We start from the raw sequence: 27044 nt of genomic DNA, 5'->3' as shown, positions 1-27044 counted from the left end.
GCCCCCCGCGACCCCAAAGGGAATAAGCGGTAGAAAATGGATGGATGGATGGACATTGTAATTAATCGGCTACATTAATTTTGGAGCACAATATATAAAACACTTAAACCTACAAGATAAACATAAATGAAACACATTTGGACGATTTTTTATTTTATTTTACTTTTTAAAGCAAAATGAGGTAGTCTTTTTGAAGCGGGGTCTGACGCATCATACTGATAAAGCATGTGACAAAGCAGGTTTACACCATCGCTGCCATTTATCACTATTTGAGAAAGACTGAATTAAGGACACTTATTACGTATATGTTTGGCATTTGTGCTTAACTGTTGTGTCGCTGCTACCTCCGAGTAGCTGTTCACGTTTTATACATGACTTGACTAAAATAGCAGAAAGTGTGTGCTTATTGGAGGGCATTTCGATGTTAATTTGCGGTCCAGTATTGCACAAGTAAACACGGACATTTTAGATGCTAGTCGATATGATCAGACACTTGTTTTTTTGCTGCTATTGGACCGGGACTTGCCTATATTACACTTGTATACAATTAAGGGATTTCTGGTGGGATTAATGGCTGTTGTCTACATTCCCAGTTTTAAAAGTAGTTTTAGACAAAAATTCCGGAAGAAAAAACTAGTATTTACTGTACATGAACTTATCCAGGCTGGTTATCCTCAACTTCTTCTCAATGTTGCCAGCATATCTATGATGAACTTTATCGTTCAGCTTGGAATGGTCTCGTCCTAAAAGATTTATATGGCTGCCTGTTTAGCAGCCAAATGGTAAGGCCTGAATGAATTGCCCTGCTGCCAATCAGGGATGTCAAGTATTAGTCAAGTAGAACTTGACAGATTCCAAAACTAAGCTATATGTCATGTACGTGTAGTGCGATACCGAAGGTGAGCTTGTTCAGGTAGCATTCCTTATTGTGGATGTGTGTCTGTTTAGGTGCGGCGGGCAAGGACACGTCCAGCAGCAATGGCGAGCTGTTGCTTCGCCTCCATTCCCAGTACCCGGGAGACATCGGCTGTTTCTCCATCTACTTCCTGAATCATATGGTCTTGGATCCGGACCAGGCTATGTTCCTCGGAGCCAACGAGCCTCACGCTTATCTGTACGGAGGTCAGTAAGTAATGAATGAATGAATGAATGAATGAATGAATACTGACCTACGGCTGGGCGATATGGCAAAAAAATGTAACACGATTATTTTTTTTATACCATTTGAACTCGATCACAATTTTTATAAACAGTATAGTCCCGTTCAGGATTACAGCGACTACCTACTGTTTACTACTGCAGTATCTGGTGGCAGACATTTCCACCATATTTGATGGAGGTAATATATGTTAACAACTGTCATTTTGTTCATAATATATATGTGTGATTGTGTGTATGTGTGCGTGCGTGCGTGTGTACACACATATAAGTGTATATATATATGTGTGTGTGCACATATATATATATATATATATATATATATATATATGTATATTTGTGAGTGTGTGTACACACACACACACACATATATATATATATATATATATATATATATATATATATATATATATATGTGTGTGTGTGTATATATATGTGAACATATATACATGTATTTATATATATATATATGTATATTTGTGAGTGTGTGCACACACACACACATATATATATATATATATATATATATATGTGTGTGTGTGTGCACACACTCACAAATATACATATATATATATATAAATACATGTATATATGTTCACATATATATACACACACACATATATATATATATATATATATATGTGTGTGTGTGTATATATATGTGAACATATATACATGTATTTATATATATATATATTTATATATATATGTGTGCATTTATGTGTGTGTATGTATGTATGTATGTATGTATATATACATACATACATATATGTGTATATATATACATATGAATGTATGTATATGTGTCTATATATTTATATGTATATATATATACAGTATGTATATATGTATAAATATATATATATGAATGTGTATATATATACACATATATGTGTGTATATAATGTGTATATATGTATGTATGTGTGTGTATATATATATATATATATATATATATATATACACATATATGTGTATGTATATATATGCGTGTGTATATATATATACTGTATATACATATATATATATGTATATTTGTATGTATGCTTGGCACTCAGCATCAAGGGTTGGAATTGGGGGTTAAATCACCAAAAATGATTCCCGGGCGCGGCACCGCTGCTGCCCACTGCTCCCCTCACCTCCCAGAGAGTGATCAGATCAAGGGTGATGGGTCAAATGCAGAGAATAATTTCGCCACACCAAGAGTGTGTGTGACAATCACTGGTACTTTAACTTTTAACTTTATATTATGTATATATATGTATATGTATATATATATATACATTTATATGTATGTATATATGTATAAATATATATTTATATATGTGTGTGTGTGTATATACAGCGGCTTATAGTTCGTAATTTACTGAACATTATATTGTGTTCAAAGAAACCACAAGCGGGTAATGGATTAACTCTGTTTATTAACAAGCCTTAACAACAAAACAACAAGCTGAACTGTCCTGGATGCGGGTCCTCTGACAACACACGCACACGCCCATAAGTCCCTCTGGTGCCCTCACAAACGATCTGAAATTACAAAAATTCTTAATCCTAACAACCATACTGCTGCAATAAATAATAACAAGAAAAAATCTATTTTACTTTGTCAACAGTGGCGAATCTTCGTTACCGCTGTTAGCGTGTCACTCTTATTGATCACTTCCTGTGTTGCTCTGTTACCTCAGAGCGAGTGCCTGTGTTCATGCAACCAACCTTGCTTCGCAACTTCCGCTTTCCTGCAACGAGGGAAAAAAACAATCTGAACAATTTATTTCACACATTTTATTGATATTGATTATGTGTCTATCGTGAAATATATTGATATCATTTTATCGCCCAGGCCTACCTGTAGAGCAGACTTATTTAACTGGCGGCCCACGGGTCACATTTGGCCCAACAAACTTTTTAATTTGGCCCGCTGAACAACACTCATATAGGCGTGATGAAACCATTCAAAACAGGGTTGCGCATGTATGCAGTACTCTTGCCATACCGCAGGGGGCAACAACAAAGCATATGTGTCACAATAAAGCAGCAGCAGTGTGTGAGTAGAAGAAGATGGCACTATCAACCCTGAAAAAAAAAATCGAAATAAATCACTAAAATCTGACTTTTAACAGCGACCTGAAAATAATGACTTTGTGATGTCTTTTGCATTTGTGGCCATGTTGTTTAGGGCTTTTTTTACTCCAGTGATCCAAACTGGTTAAATACATGTAGCACTGAATTTGACCAGCAGAGGGTAATAAAGCTACACCTTAGGTTTAATTGTTATAAACTACATGTGTGCAATGTTTGCGCTGTGCATTGACACTAAACCTTTAATTGTATTTATGTAAAATACACAATGGACATTATACTTTTGTAATGTTTACATTTTTAAATGAAACATTATTTACTGAAGAAGAAAAATAATTCAAAAGTAGGAACATCAATCAACTAAACTTGTTAACTATCTGTCTAGATGCACACGCTGGAAATGAGCAGTGAGGGCTGAATAATGAATGTATTTACAGTGCAGTCTCAAAGGAATATGACCTGTAGAGGTACTTTCCAAATAAACGTCCACAATTTGATGCCCTTGGGCTCTTGAAACTGCGGCCCTCTTCATTATGTAGTTGAATAGCCCTGCTGTGTATTTAGTTGGTATCGAATCGAATCGATAATTCACAGCGTTGCCCACCCCAAGTGACTACTTACACACATGTTATTTCTGTTTATTTAATTCAAGAAAATGTTGTTGCACGTTGTCATTAAAGGGTCAAAATAAATCCGACTCCAAAAAACTAAAGTACACTTTTAGTAAACGTTTCAGATCCCAGTTCAGTCAAGTGGAAGTTGTTAGGTTCAAACACTGATGCCATTTATTAAACAAGACAAGAAGCAAAGAATTAAACAGAGACATAATTAAATTGGGCTGAATTTGAGGGGACTCATGGACACTGTACCTTTTGTACAGTGTCTCAGCACACTTTGGCAAAAGATAGCAGTCCTTCTTTTATTTGGACCTTCCCTGACCACATGGCAGAAGCTGCTTCCAAAGATACGGGGGTCGTAAACAGCCATCACCTTTGATTAAAAAACAGTTCAAAAGAAAAGTTTGGTTCAAAAAGAGTTAAAAAAAAAAAAGAAGTCGTAAAAGAGTTAAAAAAAAAAGTGGTGCCCGGAGGGGAGTCTGGTCCTGCTTCCTCTTGGCTTTTGCAGTCCTTGGGTCAGACAATATCTTTCTGTTGATTACAATACATGAAAGAAACAGAAACCCCTTCATGTTGCTTCCACCCTTACACATTGGAGTTTTACAAGCCTTCTTCTTGATAGGTTCCAAGACAGCTTTTGGTCTTCTCGCCGGGAATTCATTTCAACAAGACGTTTTTGTGATACCTTAGATACAATTATTCTAACAGAAGTGGTCTGAAAGTGCTTTGATTCCAGACTGCATCGAGTGCATGGCTTGCTCCGACAACACGGTGAGAGCCGGCCTGACCCCCAAATACTTGGACGTCAACACATTGTGTGAGATGCTCACCTACGTCCCCGCTCCCTCCGCTGCCAAAATGTTCCCAGCGGTCCCGGACAACTCAGACCCTTGCGTGAGCGTCTACGACCCGCCGGTGCCGGACTTCGCCGTCATGAGGATACAGGTGAGACCACCAGCAAGGTTGTTATTTATCATCCGGATCATTTAGGAGTGATACCTCTGATTTTATTTCTGAGTTTATGGTAAGAAGTAGAAGAAACACTCATGCCAGGTTAGTAGTAGAACTATGGCCACCATCTTTTCCTGTTTTATGACGTTCTGTCCCTCCTCCAGGTCCCGGCTGCCATGAAGCAGTACACCTTGGGGGCAGTCGACAGCGCCAGCGTCTTGCTGGTCATCGCAGGGGACGCCACCGCCACCTCGGCCGCCGCACTCTCCGACGTCACCCTGCGGCGAGGCACCGTCCTGTTTGTGTCAGCCAATGAGAGCCTGCTCCTGCACGTGACCTCCGCAGAGGGCGTGACCATGTTCCGGGCATGCTGCCTCCTGTAGGCCTGGGAAGGTACGAACTCAGCATCCGACGCGCCGGCCTCAAACCTTGGCTGACTTTTTATCGATCGCATTCCAATCGGTGCTAAATGAAGGTCACATGATCTAGAATTCCCGATGGCGACCCCATCTCCTCGCCCATTGTGGTTGAAAGCGCCGCCATATTTTCTCAATTTCAAATTATGTTACTTGAATGTTTGCTACTCACAAAGACTGAAAGATGGACAATTGCAGAAAAGGGAAAAGTGGGAGGGACTAAGGCTAGGTTCACACTGCAGGGTATGATTCCCATTTTTTCTTAAAATACCGTATTTTTATGTTATTGTTCATCCATCCATCCATTTTCTACCTCTTGTCCCTTTTGGGGTCGCTGGAGCCTATTTCGACTGCATTCGGGCGGCGTACACCCTGGACAAGTCGCCACCTCATCGCAGGGCCAACACAGACAGACAACATTCACACTCACATTCACACACTAGGGACCATTTAGTGTTGCCAATCAACCTATCCCCAGGTGCATGTCTTTGGAGGTGGGAGGAAGCAGGAGTACCTGGAGGAAACCCACACAGTCACGGGGAGAACATGCAAACTCTACACAGAAAGATCCTTAGCGCAGGATCCAACCCAGGATCTTCGTATTGTGATGCAGACGCACTAATATTACCCCCAAAAATGCAAGGTGTCACAGATGTTTACTCAGGATGTCCCGATCAACACTTGTGGTCTCCGATCCCAATCCAGTCTTTCAAGTCGCGAGACGATACTTTGACAATAGATTGTAGAAGTTGAACTGTTTTATAGCTAGTAACTAAAGTAGGGCTGCAACTAGGGTTGTACGGTATACCAGTATTAGTATAGTAGCGTGACTAATGAATCATGTACGGTACTATACCGCCTCTGAAAAGTACCGGTCCGCGCCCCTGTCGTCGTCACATAATCACAGAGTACTTACAAGCAGACAAGTTGTATAGACCGAAAAGGGAGAACGAACGCATTTTGGCTTAAAAATTAAGGATAAAGGTGAAGCTTTAACACTGAAACGCCCTCAGGAAGAGGTGCTTTAAGACATGGCTAGCTAGCTAGCAGCTTAAAGGCCTACTGAAACCCACTACTACCAACCACGCAGTCTGATAGTTTATATATCAATGATGAAATATTAACATTGCAACAAATGCCAATACGGCCTTTTTAGTTTACTAAATTGCAATTTTAAATTTCCCGAGAGTTTCTTGTTGAAAACGCCACGGAATGATGACAAACGCGTGACATCACTGACATTTAGGAAATATTAGTGCTGCACACACACAGCTAAAAGTCGTCTGCTTGAACGGCATAATTACACAGTATTTTGGAGATCTGTGTTGCTGAATCTTTTGCAATTTGTTCAATTAATAATGGAGAAGTCAAAGTAGAAAGATGGAGTTGGGAAGCTTTAGCCCTGAGCCACACAAACACACGGTGATTCCTTGTTTAAAATTCCCAGAGGTGAAGCTTTCCTATGGATCAGAGCGGTCAAGCGAACATGGATCCCGATCAAATGTCAATCAGCAGTTTTCGGTGAGAAAATTGTGGTAAAAAGTCGCCACTTACCGGAGATCAGCTGATCTTGTGCCGTCCATAATGCCGCCGCCGACTTCCATCAGACACTGGCCTCAAGACACCCGTGGATACACCCTTCCGACTATCAGGTACTATTAAACTCACTAAAACACTAGCAACACAATAGAAAGATAAGGGATTTCCCGGAATTATCCTAGTAAATGTCTCTAAAAACATCTGAATCCATCCCAATGCAATCGCGTTTTTTGTTCTTTCTTGTCCGTCGCTATTAATATCCTCAAACACAAATCTTTCATCTTCGCGCAAATTAACGGGGAAAATGTCGTTTTCTCGGTCTGAATAGCTCTTTTCGTTGGAGGCTCCCATTAAAAACAATGTGAATATGTGAGGAGCCATCAACATGTGATGTCATCGACTGCAACTTCCGGTAAAGGCAGGGCTTTTCTGTTAGCGACCAAAAGTTGCGAACTTTATCGTGGATGTTCTCTACTAAATTCTTTCAGCAAAAATATGGCAATATTGCGAAATGATCAAGTATGACACATAGAATGGACCTGCTATCCCCGTTTAAATAAGAACATCTCATTTCAGTAGGCCTTTAAAGTCCAGCCCCAGTCGGCATTGTTTTAGCTACTTCTAAATCACTAATCCTGGTCTCCATGGCGACAAATAAATTCAGTTTCTTACAAGGGTCATCCCTGCAGGACGAGGAATAGCTAAACATGCTTCACTACACACCGCCATTGCTCACTGGCGTGACCACTAATGACACCGTTCCTGAATGTAAACAAGTGCCATTGGTGGATCTACACTTAACATCCGCTGTAATAATACTAAGTACAGGAGCGTATCTAGTCGATACTACTATGATTACATCGATGTTTTTTGGCATCACAACATCTTCTTTCGTTTTTTAAAAAAAGTATGTTATGTTTATAAACTCAGGAAATATTTCCCTGGACACATGAGGATTTTAAATATAATCAATGAATGTATGATCCTGTAACGACTTGGTATCAGATTGATACCCAAATTGGTGGTATCATCCAAAGCTAATATAAAGTATCAAACAACAGAAGAATAAGTGATTATTACATTTTAACAGACTTGTAGTAAGAACATGTTAAAAGAGAAAGTAAGCGGATATTAACAGTAAATGAACAAGTTGCTTAATAATTCATTTTCTACCACTTGTCCTTAATAATGTTGACAAAATAATAGGCAGATAAATGACACAATACATTACTGCATATGTCAGCAGCTAAATTAGGAACCTTTGTTTGTTTACTTACTACAAAAAGACAAGTTGTCTAGTATGTTCACTATTTTATTTAAGGTCAAACGTTCAATAAGAAACATATGTTTAATGTACCCTAAGATTTTTTGTTAAAATAAAGCCAATAATGTGATTTTTTTTTTGTGGTCCCCTTTATTTAGAAAAGTACCGAAAAGTATCGAAGTAATTTTAGTACTGGTACAAAAATATTGGTATCATTACAACCCTAGTGGCAAGAAAACTCATCATCCACGCTGTTAAAAGTGATTTTGACTAATGTTGTCAAGTTGACAGAACAAATTGCCCATCACAATTAAGTAAGAAGAGTTACGACAACTTCAACTGGACAAAAACAGGGAAAGTCATCAACAACCCATAAGATTAAGTCCAGTTGACTTCGAGAAGTTCAATGTGGGCCTTTGTGATCCCCTTTTATTAGAAAAGTATCGAAAAAATGTTGGTACCGGTGCCAAATTATTGTTATCGGGGCAACGCTAGCTGAAACGATTAGTCGACAATAAAAATGTGTCGCCGACAATTATATTTGATCACAACGGTCGCGACGTCATCACTCGTGTCGCCACACCAAAAACATGGCCAGTGATAACATGTAAAGTGTGAGAACATTTCCTCCTCTTCGTTTTCAAACATGAGCACCTTGCTACTTTTGCAAAGCGGACTTTCTTTTTTATGGCACTACGTCTGTGGTACACCAGCATTTAAATGGGAACTGCACTTTTTTTCTTTGGAATGTTGCCTATAGTTCACTATCATGATGAGAGACAAGAAGACAAGTTTTTTTTTTTGCATTCTAACATAAAAATCGGCTGATTCAGCTAATGGGAGCAATCCATTCTCCCTCTAAAACACTTTAAAATGCATTCAAAAACCGCCAACACTACATCATTTACATTCTGTAACATGTATAATAACCTAACTGTAACGACATTGTTATTGTAAGAGTAAACACTGAGGAACTCTTTTTCTAGCGTAGTAACACATCGGCATGCTACTGTATTAGCTGTAAAAGCTAACAATGGCAAGAGATAATCTAGCTTCTACGACAACATGAAACGTGTTTGAGTTTGACACCAATCTGTACTGAGTGAAAAACATGAATAATCATATGATAGTATTTGTAAATTATTAGCCCATACTTCATGTTTTGTTTGTACACAGCTAGCCAGACAGCGTATGTGCGGTAGTTGTAATAACACGCACGACCTGCTGCGTGTATCATGATCCATATTCAAGTGACTCAGTCAATGGATAGTTGTGCGTTTGGTCTGTTTTTTTGGTTTATTTGGGTAAGCACTCTATGTAGAAAAAGTTTGTCTCCGAATTCCACATGACTTTCACCTCGCTCTTTTGGCTTCCATCTTCTCCAACATCTCACCCTTAATAGACTTTATTTGTAAAAAGCACTTTACTTTGAGCAAACAACCTCAAAGTGCTACAGTGTATTAAAAAATAAAATAAAAAATAAATGAAAATAAAAACTAGAACAGCCTAATCACTAGAACTAGTGTGCGCATATATATATATATATATATATATATATATATATATATATATATACAAATGCTTTTTTAAAAAGAAGAGTTTTTAAGCCTTTTTTAAAAATCATCCACAGTCTGTGGTGCCCTCAAGTGGTCAGGGAGAGCGTTCCACAGAGTGGGAGAAGCGGAGCAGAAAGCCCAGTCTCCCATTGTTCGTAGCTTTGTCCTAGTAGGTTAGCCTGTTTGGAGCGGAGGTGTCGTGTGGAGGATTTTGGGGTGAGTAGTTCTTTGAGGTAGAGGGTGGCCTTTCCACGGAGACACTGGTGGGTCAGTAGGGAGACTTTGCATACAATCCTGAGTGGAACAGGAAGCCAGTGAAGGGATTTGAGAGTTGGTGTGATGTGGTCGTATTTCCGCACTCTCATCAGGATCCTAGCAGCACGATTATGTAGTGCAGTTTTTGAATGTTCTTGCTGGGGATCCCGACAAGTGCATTGCAGTAGTCGAGCCTTCCTTCGTTCTCACTTCTAGAAGCAGTAGTTTTATCAAATTTGCAAATGTTTTAAATCAATGACTTGATACATTTGTTCTTTAATATGAAATACAATATTTTTAATAAAATAAAATGGCAATTATACAATAACTCAACAAAAACTAAGCTCCCGTTTAAATCGATTTTTGTGCCATCAAAGCCTCCTTGTATCCAGAGACTTACTCCCTGACTTTGTAAACAATAGGAACAAGAAAAATATCATTCTAATCACTTTAGTATCGCTTATATACTGATACCGCACTAGATATCAATAGTATGGACATCTGGATCATCACCCATACTTTACCTTTAGCGGTTAGCTTCTTGTGTTGTCCTGTGTGGTTTTTTTCTTCACGCCCTCCAGTGATAACATTACTGGAAATAAACAGTTTATTTGCCGCCATGGTGGTGAGGACTAGTATCTTTAGAAGCGCTTTGCACTGTGGATAGATGACGCGTTCGTTGCAGCTTGCTCTCAAATTAGATCGGGACATCACGAGTGTTTACGGAAGTTAACGTGGCCCCGTTGCCAGGGTTCAGACCTGGAGTCAAACATGCGATCATACACACACGAACATACATACAGTGCATCCAAACAGTACTCATGTTACAGCCCTATTCCAAAATTCATTTTTGTCCTCAAAATTCTACACACAATACCCCATGATGTCAGTGTGAAAATATATTTTTTTTGAGCTTTTTGCAAATGTAATAAAAATACAAAACTAAGATATCACACGTATTAAAGTATTCACCACCTTTGCCACAAAGCTCAAAAGTGAGCTCAGGTGCATCCTGTTTTAACTGATCCTCCTTGAGTTGTTCCTACAACATTTTTTAACCAACATTTTAGGCGTGGGAGATTTTAGTACTCGTAGTTTGTCGGGCAAAAGCTAAGAGTATGGGACACTTAAATTGAAACTGGTTTCCAATAGCACAATCGTGGTCTGTTTAATTCAAATTGTTTAAAAACTAAACATGACAAAATGGAGCGCCACTTCATGCAATTATTTGGTTTTCTTTAGTGCATATAAAAGTACTGTTTGACAGGAGATCCAAAACTCCTTTTCAACTTTTCTGATTTAAATGTATTTGTGGTGGGCCGGCCACCACAAAGACATGAAAGGGAAACACCGCATTGATGCTGGTGACGAATGCAGAAGTGTATTTGTGCACTAGGCCTGGGCCATATGTCCATTTTATCCCTAAATTCATTTTTTTTTTCTCCTCTTGCTCTGGCATACTTTGTGCTAACGTGACGATTGTTCCGAAGAAAATACATTTTGTCAGTGGTTTGGTTTTGCGGCAACCTGCGTGGAACAAGTGACCGCACGCTGCAAAGTTTGTTTAAAAAAAGGAAGCATCACAACTTATTCCAGCATCTGAAACTGAAGCCTTCAAATGCAACTCTTTACGAGGGTAAAAAGACCCTAACAACACACAAACTCCGGCTTGTTTTCCACAAGGTGCAACGTGGGATGAGAAAGAAGCACAAGGCACTAATATCCGAGATGTGCGACTAAAAAAAGGCTGCGTAAACAAATCATATCCTCTTAGTGTTATACTTTATTTGCATGTGATGTGCAATACTGCATTTTTATTTACACAAGTGTTTTATTCGAGACTGAATATTTAAGTTTGCACTTTGTCGGAGAGTATTTACAGTATTGTGTTGTATTCAAGACAGAAGTTTTGCTTCCTAGAGGAAACCTTTCATTCATTTGTTTGAGGATTAATCCAGATAAATAACTATTGATTATGTCTGGACTAAAAGAACATTATAGAAATGAGAGTAAGATGCAGTGTCATTTGAAACTACTAGTTTTTGATCACATAAAAAAAAAGTGTTTTAATCTTTATTCATTCATTTCTTCAAAAAATTGGAAATCTTTTCTTTTTGGTGTGAAAAAGAATGTGAACTTGTGGTTTTTGGCCGTACCGCCCAGGCCTACTGTGCAGACTTGGTACAAGCAGCTGTATGCTGTGTGTGTACATGTCCGTCTCCTGGACCAGGTGGGTCCAGATGCATGTGTGGAAACGTACGCAGACTGAAGGTGGGTCAGTACTGGCAGCATGCCTGCAGTGCAAAGTAGCGTACTATAACGTGTACTGTACAACAATCCCACCCAGCATGACCAAGGAATGCCAATGTTCAACAAAATGCTGCGTTTTACTTTAATGGCACTCTGGAAATGTGTTAATTTTGTATCTTTTCCACTTATATATGGTATTTAATATATTTGTCAATGAATACTGTAACGCTCTACAAATACTGGATGTTTGCAGTAACTTTTAGCCATATTTTTAATGTCTCACTTTTCCTTCAATCTTGTGACGAGTCTGATTTGTGTGCTTTTTAACTGTTATCTCAACTCATGTCCATGAAATGCACACATGCTGATGCTTTGTTGCACACTAATCATTGTACTTCCTGCTGTATTGCACCGGCGCATCTTATTTGCATTTTAGGACTGCTGTTAGCATGGAACCCCCAAGAACGATAAAGTGGATGAATAAAAGCTTTGTGCTGTGACTTTGCTGCCTGTGCTTCCATTTCTTTTTATAAACATATATAAGTGGGAAAAAGACCATAACAACACATATATAAACATAAGTGGGAATCCAACCAGCAACATTTTGCACAAAATTTAAAAATATGAATTATCATTGACAGAGGTGGCAATCTTTAGGCTCTTTACAATACTATACAATGTATTATTGGATATATACATGTTCTATTCAAAAAAAGTTATATAAACTCATGTTGGCTGCTGACATACAACTTATACACACATAAAAAAGATATAAAAATCAAACCTAATCACAGCTTTCCAGACTTTTACATAGCAACTGAGAAGACATACAAATAAATACTTAAAAGGACAATCAAAATATACATCTATATAAATATAGATTTATAAATCTGTAATAATCCAATGATTAGAACGTTGCGCAAGATAATGGAGCCGCTTTCAAAATGTATTTATTCCACTTATAATTCAATTCTAATTTTGATAATTGATTAAAAGTGTTTTTGCAGTATTATATTTATATATATCTATATATACACAATTATTTTGCGCAACGTTCTAATCATTGGAGTATTACACGGGATTTAGTATTTTACTGGAAGTAAAGTTGCAGCTATTGATTAATCGATAAGATAACTCGGTTATTTAAATAATCAGATATAACCTGACATCCTCAACACATATTTTAAGTTTAATAGTTGCAATGCAAGAATGTTTTGCTTGAAATAAAATGTTTCCCTTGAATGCACATCGACTTTGAAACGACACTTTTAACATGTGCATTAATACAAATTACACAAAAATGTCTTAGTGCACGTTGTTATACGATTATTCGTAGCAACAGAATATAAATTAAAGGTTTTTTGGAATGGATGAATCATTGGAGCCCCAACTGGATACACGAACAAATGTTTAATCAATTTCAAATTGTATCATAAATGCATTCTACAGCAGAGACAATATTGCTTTAAGGGAAGTTAAAAATATTTGTTAAAACCCATTTGGTGACATAATCTTGTGAATGAAATAAAAAGAAGTGTTGGTCATGAAATCTTCATGAAGTTGTCTTGTTCTGCTGCGGTTCCACAAGCTGCCACAGGAGGCAGTAACTGACAGCCCACCTGTATGTCGCTCAGACTGAACAAGTGGCGGGCGACCACCTCGGGTGAGGGCTGGACAACGTGGTAAAGCCTCTGCAAGGCCCGCACGTCCTCCAAGGCGTCATGGGCCTGGTAGTCCGCGCCCAGCAGCTCCCTGACCAGGTGCTCCTGTCTGAAGCTCTTCATGCCGCACTCCCTCAGCACCTCCCGGGTCAGAGGCAGGGTGTCCATGCAGCCCGAGATGGACGCCTCCAACTGCTCCCTGAGGCCCGTCTGCTCCAGCGCTCGGGCCAGGGGCAGGCAATCGAAGCGGCGGATGTTGTGTCCCACCAGCAGGGGGCGTGGGAGCGCTTGGAGGAAGGCGATGAAGGACGCCAGCGCCTCCCGCAGGGACTTGGTAGGGACGAGCCGCCCGTGGAGGTAAAGCTCCTGCCTGACCACGCTGAAGCCCGTCACCTGGGTGGCTTTGGGATGCACCGGGCAACGAGGGACAACGTGCAGATTAAGAAAGCTGTCGCCACTCACCGCCGCCAACTGGACGATCTCACATTTTGGGCCTGATGACGAAACTCTCATCGTCACACAAAACTTTGCAGGTTGAAGCGCCGTCATGCACACCGTCATGCACGCCGTCATGCATGGAGACCCCGGCAACAATAAACATGGCCATGAGATGCCTTTTTAGACACTCCAAACCTGATAATATGCCTGAGTCTCACATTTCTTTTAACTCCTGCTCATCTGACACGGCCACCTAATGCTAGCACTTATAAGGCGGTAAATGCCATTTATGCTTTATTACTACTATTGACAAACGTCTGCGACTGCTGGGCAATGAGAAGATATCAATGTGTCGCAATAGACACGTAATCGATATCAATAAAAAATGTGTTTGATAAATTGTTTCTTTCTTTGTCGGAAGAAACTGACATTGCAAAGCAAGGTTGGTTGCCTGAAGGGATGGGTGATATACACCAGTGGTCCCCAACCACCGGGCCGTGGCCCGATTGGTACCGGGCCGTAGCCCGATTGGTACCGGGCCGCAGAATAATTTTTTATAAAACATACATTTTTATTTAAATTAAATCAACATAAAAAACACAACATACACTTACAATTAGTGCACCAACCACAAACACCTCCCTTTTTCATGACAAAAACGTCCCTTTTTCATGACAAAGAAGAAAAAAGAAAAAAACATTTAAAAAAAGTTTTTCTTGAGAATTAATTATTCTTCCATTACTAGATTGGCATCTTTCTCTCCCCTAATACCACTCACACCACCTGCTACAGCTAACTCTACCCATGCCGCTACCTGTCCGACGTTGCACGCATGACAGTATGAGACGTATGTAAGAAGGTACGCTTGTTTTAAGTCTCTGTGAGAAGAGACAAGGAGTGGGAAGAGCCTGTAGTGTATTGCCTGCAGCTAAAAGCAACTGCATGACAATGTATACTCGAATACTCACGATAGTCATTTTCTACATCACACACATACAAACCCACGATAGAGTGTATTCGATATATCGCCCAGCCCTAAGTTGAGTAATGAACATTATCACATTATTCAGAAAATATACAAACCCCGTTTCCACATGAGTTGGGAAATTGTGTTAGATGTAAATATAAACGGAATACAATGATTTGCAAATCCTTTTCAACCCATATTTAATTGAATGCACTACAAAGACAAGATATTTGATGTTCAAACTCATAAACTTTTATTTTTTTTGCAAATAATAATCTTAAAATGTCATGGCTGCAACACATGCCAAAGTAGTTGGGAAAGGGCATGTTCACCACTGTGTTACATCACCTTTTCTTTTAACAACACTCAATAAACGTTTGGGAACTGAGGAGAAACATTTTTAAAGCTTTTTAGGTGGAATTCTTTGCCATTCTTGCTTGATGTACAGCTTAAGTTGTTCAACAGTCCAGGGTCTCTGTTGTCATATTTTAGGCTTCAAAATTTTCAGTGGGAGACAGGTCTGGACTACAGGCAGGCCAGTGTAGTACCCGGACTCTTTTACTATGACGCCACGCTGTTGTAACGCCTGGTGTGGCATTGTCTTGTTGAAATAAGGAGGGGCGTCCATGATAATGTTGCTTGAATGGCAATTTATGACAGCCATTGCCGGTAGTTTTTTTTTTTTTAAAGATTATTTTTACATTGTTGACTTTAATTTTACTTGCATTTGAACAAAATGAAATTTGTAACATTTAGATGACATTAATTGTTACATAGTCTATTGCAGAGGTGTCAAACTCATTTCCGATCGGGGGCCACATGGTGAAAAACCCACTCCAAGTAGGGCTGGGCGATATATGTGATATATCGCGGGTTTGTCTCTGTGCGATATAGAAAATGACTATATCGTGATACTCGAGTATACGTTCTCATGCAGTTGCTTTTAGCTGCGGGCATTAAACTGCATGCGCCTCTCCCTCTTTCTTGTCTCTCCTTCTCACAGAGACTTAAAACAAGCGCACCTTCTTACATATGTAACTCGTGCAGCATGGGTAACGTCAGCTGTGATGCTAGCAAAGCCGTGCGAGTGGTAATAAGAGAGAAAGAAGGTGCGAATCTCGTAACAAATGAAGGAAGAATTAATTCCCAACAGCAGGGGGTCTATCGTCTGGCAGTGGTTCGGCTTCCAGCGGGAAGATGTCAAATAGACAACTTTAATTTGTCATATGTGGGGCTCAAGCGATGCTAACAGAAGTAGCATTACTGCTAATATGTAGCATCATTTGAAAAGTCACCCGCTAATAACTGTTTAATAAACACAGTTTTGGTCAATTGACTTAGTTGTGATTTCCTTCTATGTATGGAAGTTTAAAAGTAGCATATATTAATGCAGTATGAACAAGAATGTTTTAATGTAGACACATAGAATCATCATCCATCCATTTTCTACCGCTTATTCCCTTTGGGGTCGCTGGCGCCTAGCTCAGCTACAATCGGGCGGAAGGCGGGGTACACCCTGGACAAGTCGCCACCTCATCGCAGGGCCAACACAGATAGACAGACAACATTCACACTCACATTCACACACTAGGGCCAATTTAGTGTTGCCAATCAACCTATCCCCAGGTGCATGTCTTTGGAAGTGGGAGGAAGCCGGAGTACCCGGAGGGAACCCACGCATTCACGGGGAGAACACGCAAACTCCACACAGAAAGATCCCGAGCCTGGATTTGAACCCAGGACTGCAGGAAATTCGTATTGTGAGGCAGATGCACTAACCCCTCTGCCACCGTGAAGCCCTGCTTCGATTATATGTATCAAGTGTTAATTCAAGGCTAAGGCAAAATATCGAGATATATAGTGTATCGCGATATGGACAAAAAATAGCGAGACGTTAAAAAAGGCCATATTGCCCAGCCATACTCCCGAATAGATTGTTGAAATCAAGGCACGATAACTTAAAAATAAAGAAAACTTCAGATTGTTTTCTGTGTGTAAAAATAGGACAACCACATTCTGAAATTGTACAAATCATAATGTTGATGTTTTTACAAATTACCTGTTGCGGTTAATAGTATATATACTTTATTCGTCGTTATTTATATTTTCTGAATAAATGTGATAATGTTCATCAGTCAACTCATTGGTGTTAATATGCAATCTATCAAGATACATTGTGTATATCAAAACCAAATGACAGGATGTTATTTATGTAGTTTGATAATTTTCCTGGACTGATGTACTGACATCATGTGGTTTATTTTGTACATAAGTAGCATCACCTACAAAGATACAAAAAATTGCTATTGCGACATCCAGGACACATTTTGAACATCTGTTTATCTCATTCAAAAATTACAGGTTAATTTTTACACTTAGCAAACTCATGTAGCGGGCAAGATAAAACATATTTGCAGGCCTGATCCAGCTCCCGGGCCGTACATTTGACACCCCTGCTCTATTGTATGTAAACGTTGATGTTCACAAATAAAAGTTCCACCATGTATTTACCTAACGTGTAATATCGACCACCTCCGTCGATACTACATGTTAAAGGCCTACTGAAACCCACTACTACCGACCAGGCAGTCTGATAGTTTATAGATCAATGATGAAACCTTTATATTGCAACACATGCCAATACGGCCGGTTTGGTTTACTAAATTGCAATTTTAAATTTCCCGTGAGGTATCCTGTTGAAGACGTCACGGAATGATGACGCTTTGTTGACGCTTGCTTGTGACGTTATTGGTTGGAGCGGACAAGTTCTCCCAGCACAACACACACCTAAAAGTCGTCTCTTTTCATCGCATAATTACACAGTATTTTGGACATCTGTGTTGTTGAATCTTTTGCAATTTAAAATAATGGAGACGTCAAATAAGAATGCTGTTGGTGGAAAGCGGTGAATTGCAGCTGCCTTTAGCAACCGAAACACAGCCGGTGTTTCTTTGTTTGTTGTGAAACTTTAACACAGAGCGGTCAAGCGAACACGTTTCCCTACGTCAACCAGCAAGTTTTTGGATGGGAAAATTGTGATATTAAGTCGACTCTTACCGGAGACTTGAGTGTATTATGCGACCTCATCCTGCAGCTCAAAAAGGCAGCTGTGAACTTGGCTCCTCGGCTTCTCTCAGAGACACTGGCGTTCACCGCAGCCATCCAACTTTCAGGTATGACTTTATAATCTCACTAAAATACTATTAATACAATAAGCAAATAAGGGATTTTCCAGAATGGTCCTAGTAAATGTGTCTAATTACATCTGAAACGCTCCCACTGGCGCGGCCTGGAGCCGTCACCTTTTTTTTGTGTGTTTCACTCTAACCTTCCTCGTCTACGAATCTTTCACCCTCGCTCAAATTAATGGGGAAATCGTCGCTTTCTCGGTCCGAATAGCTCTTTCTGCTGGAGGCTATGATTATAAACAATGTGAGGAGCCCTACAACCAGTGACGTCACGCGCACATCGTCTGCTACTTCCGGTAAAGGTGTTGTAAGCACAATACCAATGGCACGCAATTTGCAAAATTCGCAACCGCATTTTGCAAATTTAATGTCAAATCAAATCAAGTGTTTATTGGATTCATCACTACACGGTGTACATCCACGACTAAACGACTGACTAAACTACTACCAAGTGTGGATTCAGGCCGGGTGGCCTATTTCAGGTTCCAGGCAACCCTACATTATTATATTTTATAAATAGTAAACCAAGTTGTGGTAGTAGTTTAGTCGTGGATGTCCACTGTATAGTGATAAATCCAATCAACATTTGATTTGACATAAAATGTGCTAAATGCGGTTGCGCATTTTGCAAATTGCGTGCCATTGGTATTGTGCTTACAACAAAGGCAAGGCTTGTTTATTAGCGACCAAAAGTTGCAAACTTTATCGTCGATTTTCTCTACTAAATCTTTTCAGAAAAAATATGGCAATGTCGCGAAATTAACAAGTATGACACATAGAATGGACCTGCTATCACCGTTTAAATAAGAACATCTCATTTCAGTAGGTCTTTAAATACCGACCCAGGTGGTCAATACTACACGATAAGTTTGATTGATGGATTGAAACTTTTATTAGTAGATTACATCGTTCAGTACATATTCCGTACAATTCACCACTAAATGGTAACACCCGAATAAGTTTTTCAACTTGTTTACAGCGGTGGTCGATACTACACGTTAAGTAAATACAGGGTCAGTTTTTTTATTCCTTTACTGGGTTTTATTAACCAAGTTTTACAAATATCTAACGAAGTACACAAACATTATGACAGCTAAAGTCAACATTAAACTTACCGAATCCAGTTGTCTCCAAGTCGAAAAAGACCAGCGAGTGTCGCGTCTCGGCCTCGTCTGCGGCCGACGTCTGCATGGCGCTTTCAACTTCCACCCGACTACAAAAGTTGCAACAGGTAGAAGGAAGAAATTGGAAGACGAAGTAGTGGAGTGTTTTAAGGAATAACTGCGACAAAACTGCTCTTCTTGTCGTCGACGAGAGAACTCGATTAAAAACTTCCCGCCGCGCTTGTTAACACCCACAAAGTAAGTTCTTCTTCGTTGGTATTAGGGCAGGTGATCAGATCAAGTGACGCCTACTCGCCACCAAGCGGTAGGTGAGTGAATCACGCTGCTTAAATTGATGCCTTATTGCAGGCCTGGGCAATTATTTTGACTCGGCCCTCGGGGGCCAAATTTAGAGAAACAAATGTGTCTGCGGGCCAGTATATCTATTTTTGGGAAAACTAATATAAAACCTCACAATAAAGTCTGATTGAGGGTTAAAATGTTACGACAGACAGCCATACTTGCCAACCTTGAGACCTCCGATTTCGGTAGGACAAGTGGGGGGCGGAGGCGTGGTTGGGGGCGTGGTTAAGAGGGGAGTAGTATAATTCACCAACGCGAGTATTTCATATATATTTCGTATAAATATATATTTATTAATATATATATATAATATATATATATATATATATATATATATATATATATATATATATATATATGTATATATATATATATATATATATATGTATATATATATATATGTATGAAATACTTGACTTTCAGTGAATTCTAGCTATATATATTTATTTTATTGTATATATAAATAAAAGAAATAGTTGAATTTCCGACGGCACCTATCAAATACACTGTGATAAAAACACAGCTGTTCTACTAACTGTACTGTGCTTGCTGGTTACTAAAAAAAACAACAACACTTACCTTTCACTATTTGAGTAACCTTTGTTTTGCCATTTGCGTATTGGCGAGCGCTCTCCGAATCCGGGAACATCCCTCTCAGATTTGTTGTAGACATCCTTAAATGAGAACGGGATGTTGCTTCCAGCTATCAGCATAGCCATCTTTGTCTCAGCATAAGTTACACCATCGGGTCTTCATTTTGCGAGGTGGGCCATAATACTGGGTTGTGAATGATGCTGCACTACGGACGCTTTGTGCTTCGCTGACCTTTCATGGCTGAGTATATCCGTTCACCGTGTTCAATGGAGAAGTCTGTTCTACAAAATTTACAGGCAACATACCCCTCCCCCTTCGAACTCTCCTGGATAAACTGAAATTCTTGTTTCCATTCGTTCTGGAACTTTCAAGCGTATTTCTTCATTTTGTTCGTCGACGGTGTAATATATTGGGTTGGAGTCAATAACCAGGCGACGTGATGAAGTTACGTCTCTTTACTGTGGGCTTCAGAACAGACTCCCTAATGCATGTTCCTTGACTGCACTTAAATGTAGAATATATGTAGAATATATTTATATTATTCATACATTATATATTGTATATATAATATATTATATATATTATACTATTTATTGTTATCATTGTTTATTGTGAGCGAACTGTGGTGCTGAATATCCCCCAGGGATCAATAAAGTACATTCTATTCTGTTCTATGTACAGTAGATGGCAGTATTGTCCTGTTTAAGAGGGTCACAACATTGCTGAGTTTGTTCTCATGGAGCTGGAGGGAGCGTGGCCTCCAGTTCCGACTGAATTTTGGGCGATTTTCGGGAGGAAATTTGTCCCGGGAGGTTTTCAAGGGAGGCGCTGAATTTCGGGAGTCTCCCGGAAAATCCGGAAGGGTTGGCAAGTATGCAGACCGCTTTAAAAACGGAATGGAATTTATAATGTTTCTATTAGCGATAAAACCCTGAATATTGAAAACATATCAACTTCACACTCCCTCTCAATCGACATATTTTGCAATCAAGCCAAATGCAATAGAAATGCAACAAACAGCGAAATATGGACGCGAATCTGATAAATCACTAAACTTTAGAACTTTTTTGTAAAAAATCTCCTTCTGCGTCCGTCCCTGACACCCATATTTCGGGCTCTGGAAACACTCTGTGGAAACGCTCCCCACCCACACTGCTTGGTGCCTCGTCTAAGCTGCTGTGACGTAGATCACCATAGCAACTAGTCGGGTTGTACGGTATACGGGTATTAGTATAGTACAGCGATACTAATGAATCATATTCCGTACCATACCGCCACACCCTAAGATTTTTTGTAAAAATATAGCCAATAATGCAATTTTTTCCGGCCCCCTTTAATTTAGAAAAGTATCAAAGTACCGAAAAGTCTGGAAATAATATTGGCATTGGGACAACACTAGTCACTAAAATATCATGTAAAAGTGCAAATTCCAAGCATTGAAATACTTTGTATAGTTCATGGGTGTCAAACTCTGGCCCGCGGGCCAAATTTGGCCCGTCGTATAATTTCATTTGGCCCTTGAGGCAATATCAAATTAACATTAGAGCTGGCCCGCCGCAGTAACACCACATTCACCGCTAATACTCTTACTCGTCAACCCTCCCAATTTTCCCGGGAGACTCCCGAAGTTCAGCGCCCCTCCCGAATTTCTCCTGATTTCCACCCGGACAATAATATTGGGGGCGGGCCGTAAAAGCACTGCTTTTGGCGTCCTCTACATGTCGCCACGTCCGCTTTTCTTCCATAAAAACAGCGTGCCGGCCCACTCACATAATATATGCGGCTCTTACACACACACAAGTGTATGCAAGGCATACTTGGTCAACAGCCATACAGGTCACACTGAGGGTGGCCGTATAAACAAGGTTAACACTGTTACAAATATGCGGCACACTGTGAACCCACAGCAAACAAGAATGACAAACACATTTCGGGAGACCATCCGCACCGTAACACAACATAAACACAACCGGACAAATACCCAGAACCCCTTGCGTCACTGACTCTTTCGGGACGCTACAATATACACCCCCGCTACAACAAAACCCCGCCCCAACTCAAACCCTCCGTCGAAAAAAGGCATTACATTTGTGTTTTTAGTTTATTTGATATGCCATTGATATTTTTTAAATATTATTATTTGGAACTGGATTTTGCATGTCACTATAAAGTTATATAAGCCTTGCTTGGTCAATATTCAATGCAAAACTTGTTTGGGTCCCTATTAAAAGGTTAATTTGTTCAACCTCGACCCGCAGCTTTGTTCAGTTTTAAATTTTGGCCCACTCTGTATTGGAGTTTGACACCACTGGTATAGTTGAAGACTTACGGTCATCACCAAACATCATAATGGCAGCTACACTTTCCATCTTAAAGGTCCCCCCAAAAATATTTGGGAATGTTGGGCGGGCCAGATTGAAAAGCTTAACGGGCCGCATGTGGCCCCCGGGCCTTAATTAGCCCAAGTCTGCCTTATTGTATTGATTTCTGTGGAAGTTTCCGCTGCAAAAAAATATCCCAATGATAAACTGTCTACGACTATGGAATGTCAAGTTGGAATTATGTCATCATTATGGGATGAAATGTCTCACATTAGATAATAAAAAAGTCGAAATTGTGGCATAAAAAGTAGCAAATATGATATAAGGAGTTGTTATTCATAGTCGCATAATTTCGATTTTTCGCTCATAATTTAGATTTATTTTATCTCATGATTATGACTTTTTATCTAATAAATTTGACTTTTTTTCTCATGGTTATAACTTTTTATCTCATAAATTTGACTTTTTTTTCTCATGATTATGACTTTTTATCTCATAATTTTGACTTTTTATATGCCCATCCATCCATCCATCCATCCATCCTCTTCCGCTTATCCGAGGTTGGGTCGCGGGGGCAGCAGCCTAAGCAGGGAAGCCCAGACTTCCCTATCTCCAGCCACTTCGTCTAGCTCTTCCCGGGGGATCCCGAGGCGTTCCCAGGCCAGCCGGGAGACATAGTCTTCCCAACGTGTCCTGGGTCTTCCCCGTGGCCTCCTACCAGCTGGACGTGCCCTAATCACATCCCTAGGGAGGCGTTCGGGTGGCATCCTGACCAGATGCCCGAACCACCTCATCTGGCTCCTCTCGATGTGGAGGAGCAGCGGCTTTACTTTGAGTTCCTCCCGGATGGCAGAGCTTCTCACCCTATCTCTAAGGGAGAGCCCCGCCACCCGGCGGAGGAAACTCATTTCGGCCGCTTGTACCCGTGATCTTATCCTTTCGGTCATGACCCAAAGCTCATGACCATAGGTGAGGATGGGAACGTAGATCGACCGGTAAATTGAGAGCTTTGCCTTCCGGCTCAGCTCCTTCTTCACCACAACGGATCGATACAACGTCCGCATTACTGAAGACGCCGCACCGATCCGCCTGTCGATCTCACGATCCACTCCTCCCCCGCTCGTGAACAAGACTCCTAGGTACTTGAACTCCTCCACTTGGGGCAGGGTCTCCTCCCGAACCCGGAGATGGCACTCCACCCTTTGCCGGGCGAGAACCATGGACTCGGACTTGGAGGTGCTGATTCTCATTCCGGTTGCTTCACACTTTTTATATGGTAAATGAGTTGTACTTGTATAGCGCTTTTCTAGCCCTTTTTAAGAAGCCCAAAGCGCTTTGACAGTATTTCCACATTCACCCATTCACACACACATTCACACACTGATGGAGGGAGCTGCCATGCAAGGCGTTCACCAGGACCCATCAGGAGCAAGGGTGAAGTGTCTTGCCCAAGGACACGATGGACGTGACTAGGATGGTAGAAGGTGGGGATTGAACCAGTAACCCTCAGATTGCTGGCACAGCCACTCTACCAACTTCGCCACGCCGTCCCATTATGGCTTTTATCTCACCTTTTATATCATGATTATGACTTTTTCTCTCATAATTTTGACTTTTTTCTAATGATTATGACTTTTTACCTCAGAATTTCGACTTTTTATCTCATGATTATGACTATCTCATAATTTTGACATTTTATCTCATGATTATGACTTTTTTATCTCATAATTTAGACTTTTTATCTCATGATTATGACCTTTTATCTCATAATTTCAACTTTTTATCTCATAATTTTGACTTTTTCCTCATGGTTATGACTTTTTATCTCATAATTTCGATTTTTCATCTCATGACAATGACCTTTTATCTCATAATTTAAACTTTTTATCTCATAACTTGGACTTTTTATCTGGTGATTATGACTTTTTACCTTGTAATTTCGATTTTTTATCTCACGATTATGACTTTTTAATCTCATAGTTTGACTTTTTATCTCATGATTATGATTTTTTTTATCTTATAATTTCAAAACATTTTCCCATGATTATAAATTTTTATCCCATAATTTCGATTTTTTTAACTCATAATTATGACTTTTAATCTCATAATCTCACATTCCTTATCTCATTATGATGATTTTTTATCTCTTAATTGCGACTTAATATCTTATATTTTCGATTTAAATTTTTCTCTCATTTTTCAATTTACTTGTTCTCTCTCTCCTAATTTAGACAACTTTCTTAACTCATAATTTAGACTTGTTCTCATAATTTAGACTTTTTAAAAAATGATTTATAATTTTATTTATAATTTTAACTTTTTTATCTCATTATGATGACTTTTTATCTCATAATGAAGACTCACCACTGGGGTATTTAGCATTGGTAGAAATTACGATATGAAAAGTTCTAATTATGAAATGAAAAATATTGTTATCTCCTTATTTCTACGTTTTATCTCATAATTATGACTTTTATCTAATAATTTAGACCTTTTTTTTTAATCTCATGGTTATAATTTAGGATTGGGGTATTTCAAATGCTAACAGTTAGCTCTCCAGCCAGATGGTGCCAGGAAACAAAAAGTATGACAAAAAAGGGAAAAAAACAATGCAGCATGTTAACATGCAAACAATAGCATGTTTACAGTTAGCATTACTGAAATACTAAATTAGGTAACACTCTGACTGAGGTATGCTAACAGGTATCATTTGTCAAGTGACAAAATATTTGTCACTGAAATTTCATGTGAATGCTGAAGAGCCAAAACTGAACTAAAATGCTAACAGTCAGCACACTGGCTAGATAGCGTAGATTAACAAAAAATATTAACAAAATAAAAAAAAAAAATAAAAAAAGAAGCTAATAACAGTACTATGATAAAATGCTAACAAAGGCATGCATGCAGGTAGCATTAGTGAAATACCAAAATATATGACACTGTAACTGAGGTGTATACGTGCTAAAAAAGCCAAAAAAAAAACTAGCACGTTTGCTAAAATACTAACCGTAACATGCGCTACGTACCAAAATATGTTATTCTGAGGTGTGTATCTGAAACATGTTTAAAATGCTAGCCTGCTAACGTTAGCATGCATTAAATGCCAAAATATGACTGAGGTGTATCATTCGTCAAGTAACAAAATATTTGATGCTGACGTGTTTACATGCTAAATAAGAAAAAAAAACACCTGTTATACGAATAGGTATCGTTTGTAGAGTAACAAAATATTTGACGCTGAAATTTCATGTGAATGCTAAAGAGCCAAAGTCGAACTGAAATGCTAACAGTTAGCAACCTGGCCAGATAGTGTCAATTGACAAAAATATCAAAATGAGCTGAAGACAAAAGATAACATGTTAACAGTACTATGTTAACATGCTAACAGTACTATGTTAAAATGCTAACAATAGCATGCTTACAGTTAGCATTAGTAAAACACCAAAATATTAGCAAAATAAAATCTGCTAAATTAGCTAAAAAAAAGTTGAGTACGCTAATGTTAGCTTGATAACTGCAACATGCGTCATGTTACTCTGAAGGTTGTATCTGAAACATTTTTAAAATGCTAACCTGCTAACATTAGCGTGCAAGTGCCAAAATATGACTAGGGTGTATTGTTTGTCAAGTGACGCTGAAATTTCATGTGAATGCTGAGGAGCCCATGCCAAACTGAAATGCTAAAAAATAGCACGCTGGCCAGATAGTCAAGAAACAAAATATTACAATATAATGTGCTCAATTAGCTATAAAAAAACAGTTTTTTGCTAAAATGCTAACTGTAACATAGGCCAAGTACCAAAATGTTACTCTGAGCTGTGTACCTGAACCATTTTTAAAATGCGAGCCAGCCAACATTAGCATGCCTCAAGTGCCAAAATATGTCTAAGGTGTATCATTCACCAAGTAGCAAAATATTTGACGCTGAGGTGTACACATGCTAAATTAGCAAAAATAAAGCCATTATGCTAATAGGTATCATTTGTATACCAAAATGTATGACAGTGTGACTGAGGTGTGCATCTGCTGAATTAGCTCAAACAAAGCTAGCAGGCTAATGTTAACTTGCTAAAATGCCAACTGTAACATGTGCCAAGTACTAAAATACAATACTCTGAGATGTGTACCTGAAAATTTTTTCCAATTAGCATGCATCAAGTACCAGAATATGGCTGAGCTGTATGCCTACAAAATTAGCTTTAAAAGAAAAAAGCTAGCAGGCTAATGTTAGCATGCCAACAGATAGCATTCGTCAAGTAACAAAATATTTGACGCTGAGGTGTACACATGCAAAATGAGTAAAAACAAAGCTATTATGCTAA

The 27044-nt window shown here is 39.2% G+C and overlaps 2 protein-coding genes across 3 annotated transcripts in view; one reads left to right on the top strand and one right to left on the bottom strand.

Moving 5' to 3' along the window:
- mpi (mannose phosphate isomerase) overlaps positions 1 to 12587 on the top strand; it is a 32105-nt gene extending 19518 nt beyond the window's left edge. Inside the window, exons 6-8 of the mRNA XM_061894544.1 lie at positions 949 to 1122; positions 4593 to 4801; positions 4972 to 12587. Coding sequence (XP_061750528.1) covers positions 949 to 1122; positions 4593 to 4801; positions 4972 to 5190 — 602 coding nt within the window. The 3' untranslated portion in view covers positions 5191 to 12587. The remainder of the gene's footprint in view (positions 1 to 948; positions 1123 to 4592; positions 4802 to 4971) is intronic.
- LOC133549290 (maternal protein exuperantia-like) lies at positions 2562 to 19772 on the bottom strand. Of its 2 annotated transcripts, XR_009806060.1 has the most exons (3): positions 19457 to 19772; positions 2763 to 2896; positions 2562 to 2687 (listed from the first exon to the last, which is right to left on the bottom strand). XR_009806060.1 is itself a non-coding variant. In XM_061894545.1 (2 exons), the coding sequence occupies exons 1-2, from the start codon at positions 19530 to 19532 to the stop codon at positions 13629 to 13631; spliced, it is 690 nt and encodes a 229-aa protein (XP_061750529.1). In that variant the 5' UTR covers positions 19533 to 19759; the 3' UTR covers positions 10142 to 13628. The 2 variants fall into 2 exon arrangements, 1 of the variants encoding a protein (XP_061750529.1); XM_061894545.1 differs by lacking the exons at positions 2562 to 2687; positions 2763 to 2896 and adding an exon at positions 10142 to 14242 and having other exon boundaries at positions 19457 to 19759.
- Positions 19773 to 27044: the final 7272 nt, after the last annotated feature.

Source organism: Nerophis ophidion, linkage group LG03 (assembly GCF_033978795.1).
Source record: "Nerophis ophidion isolate RoL-2023_Sa linkage group LG03, RoL_Noph_v1.0, whole genome shotgun sequence".
NCBI lineage: Eukaryota > Metazoa > Chordata > Actinopteri > Syngnathiformes > Syngnathidae > Nerophis > Nerophis ophidion.
Note: the sequence above shows the minus strand (reverse complement) of the source record. Positions and strands in the feature narration are given on the sequence as shown.

What these genes read in the sequence shown, in the direction of transcription:
- LOC133549290 (XM_061894545.1), bottom strand. Translation starts at nt 19,532, where the DNA reads ATGCAGACGTCGGCCGCAGACGAGGCCGAGACGCGACACTCGCTGGTC. An exon ending in CTTGGAGACAACTGGATTCG is followed by an intron (nt 14,243 to 19,456) that starts GTAAGTTTAATG and finishes TTTCGTCATCAG; the next exon opens with GCCCAAAATGTGAGATCGTC.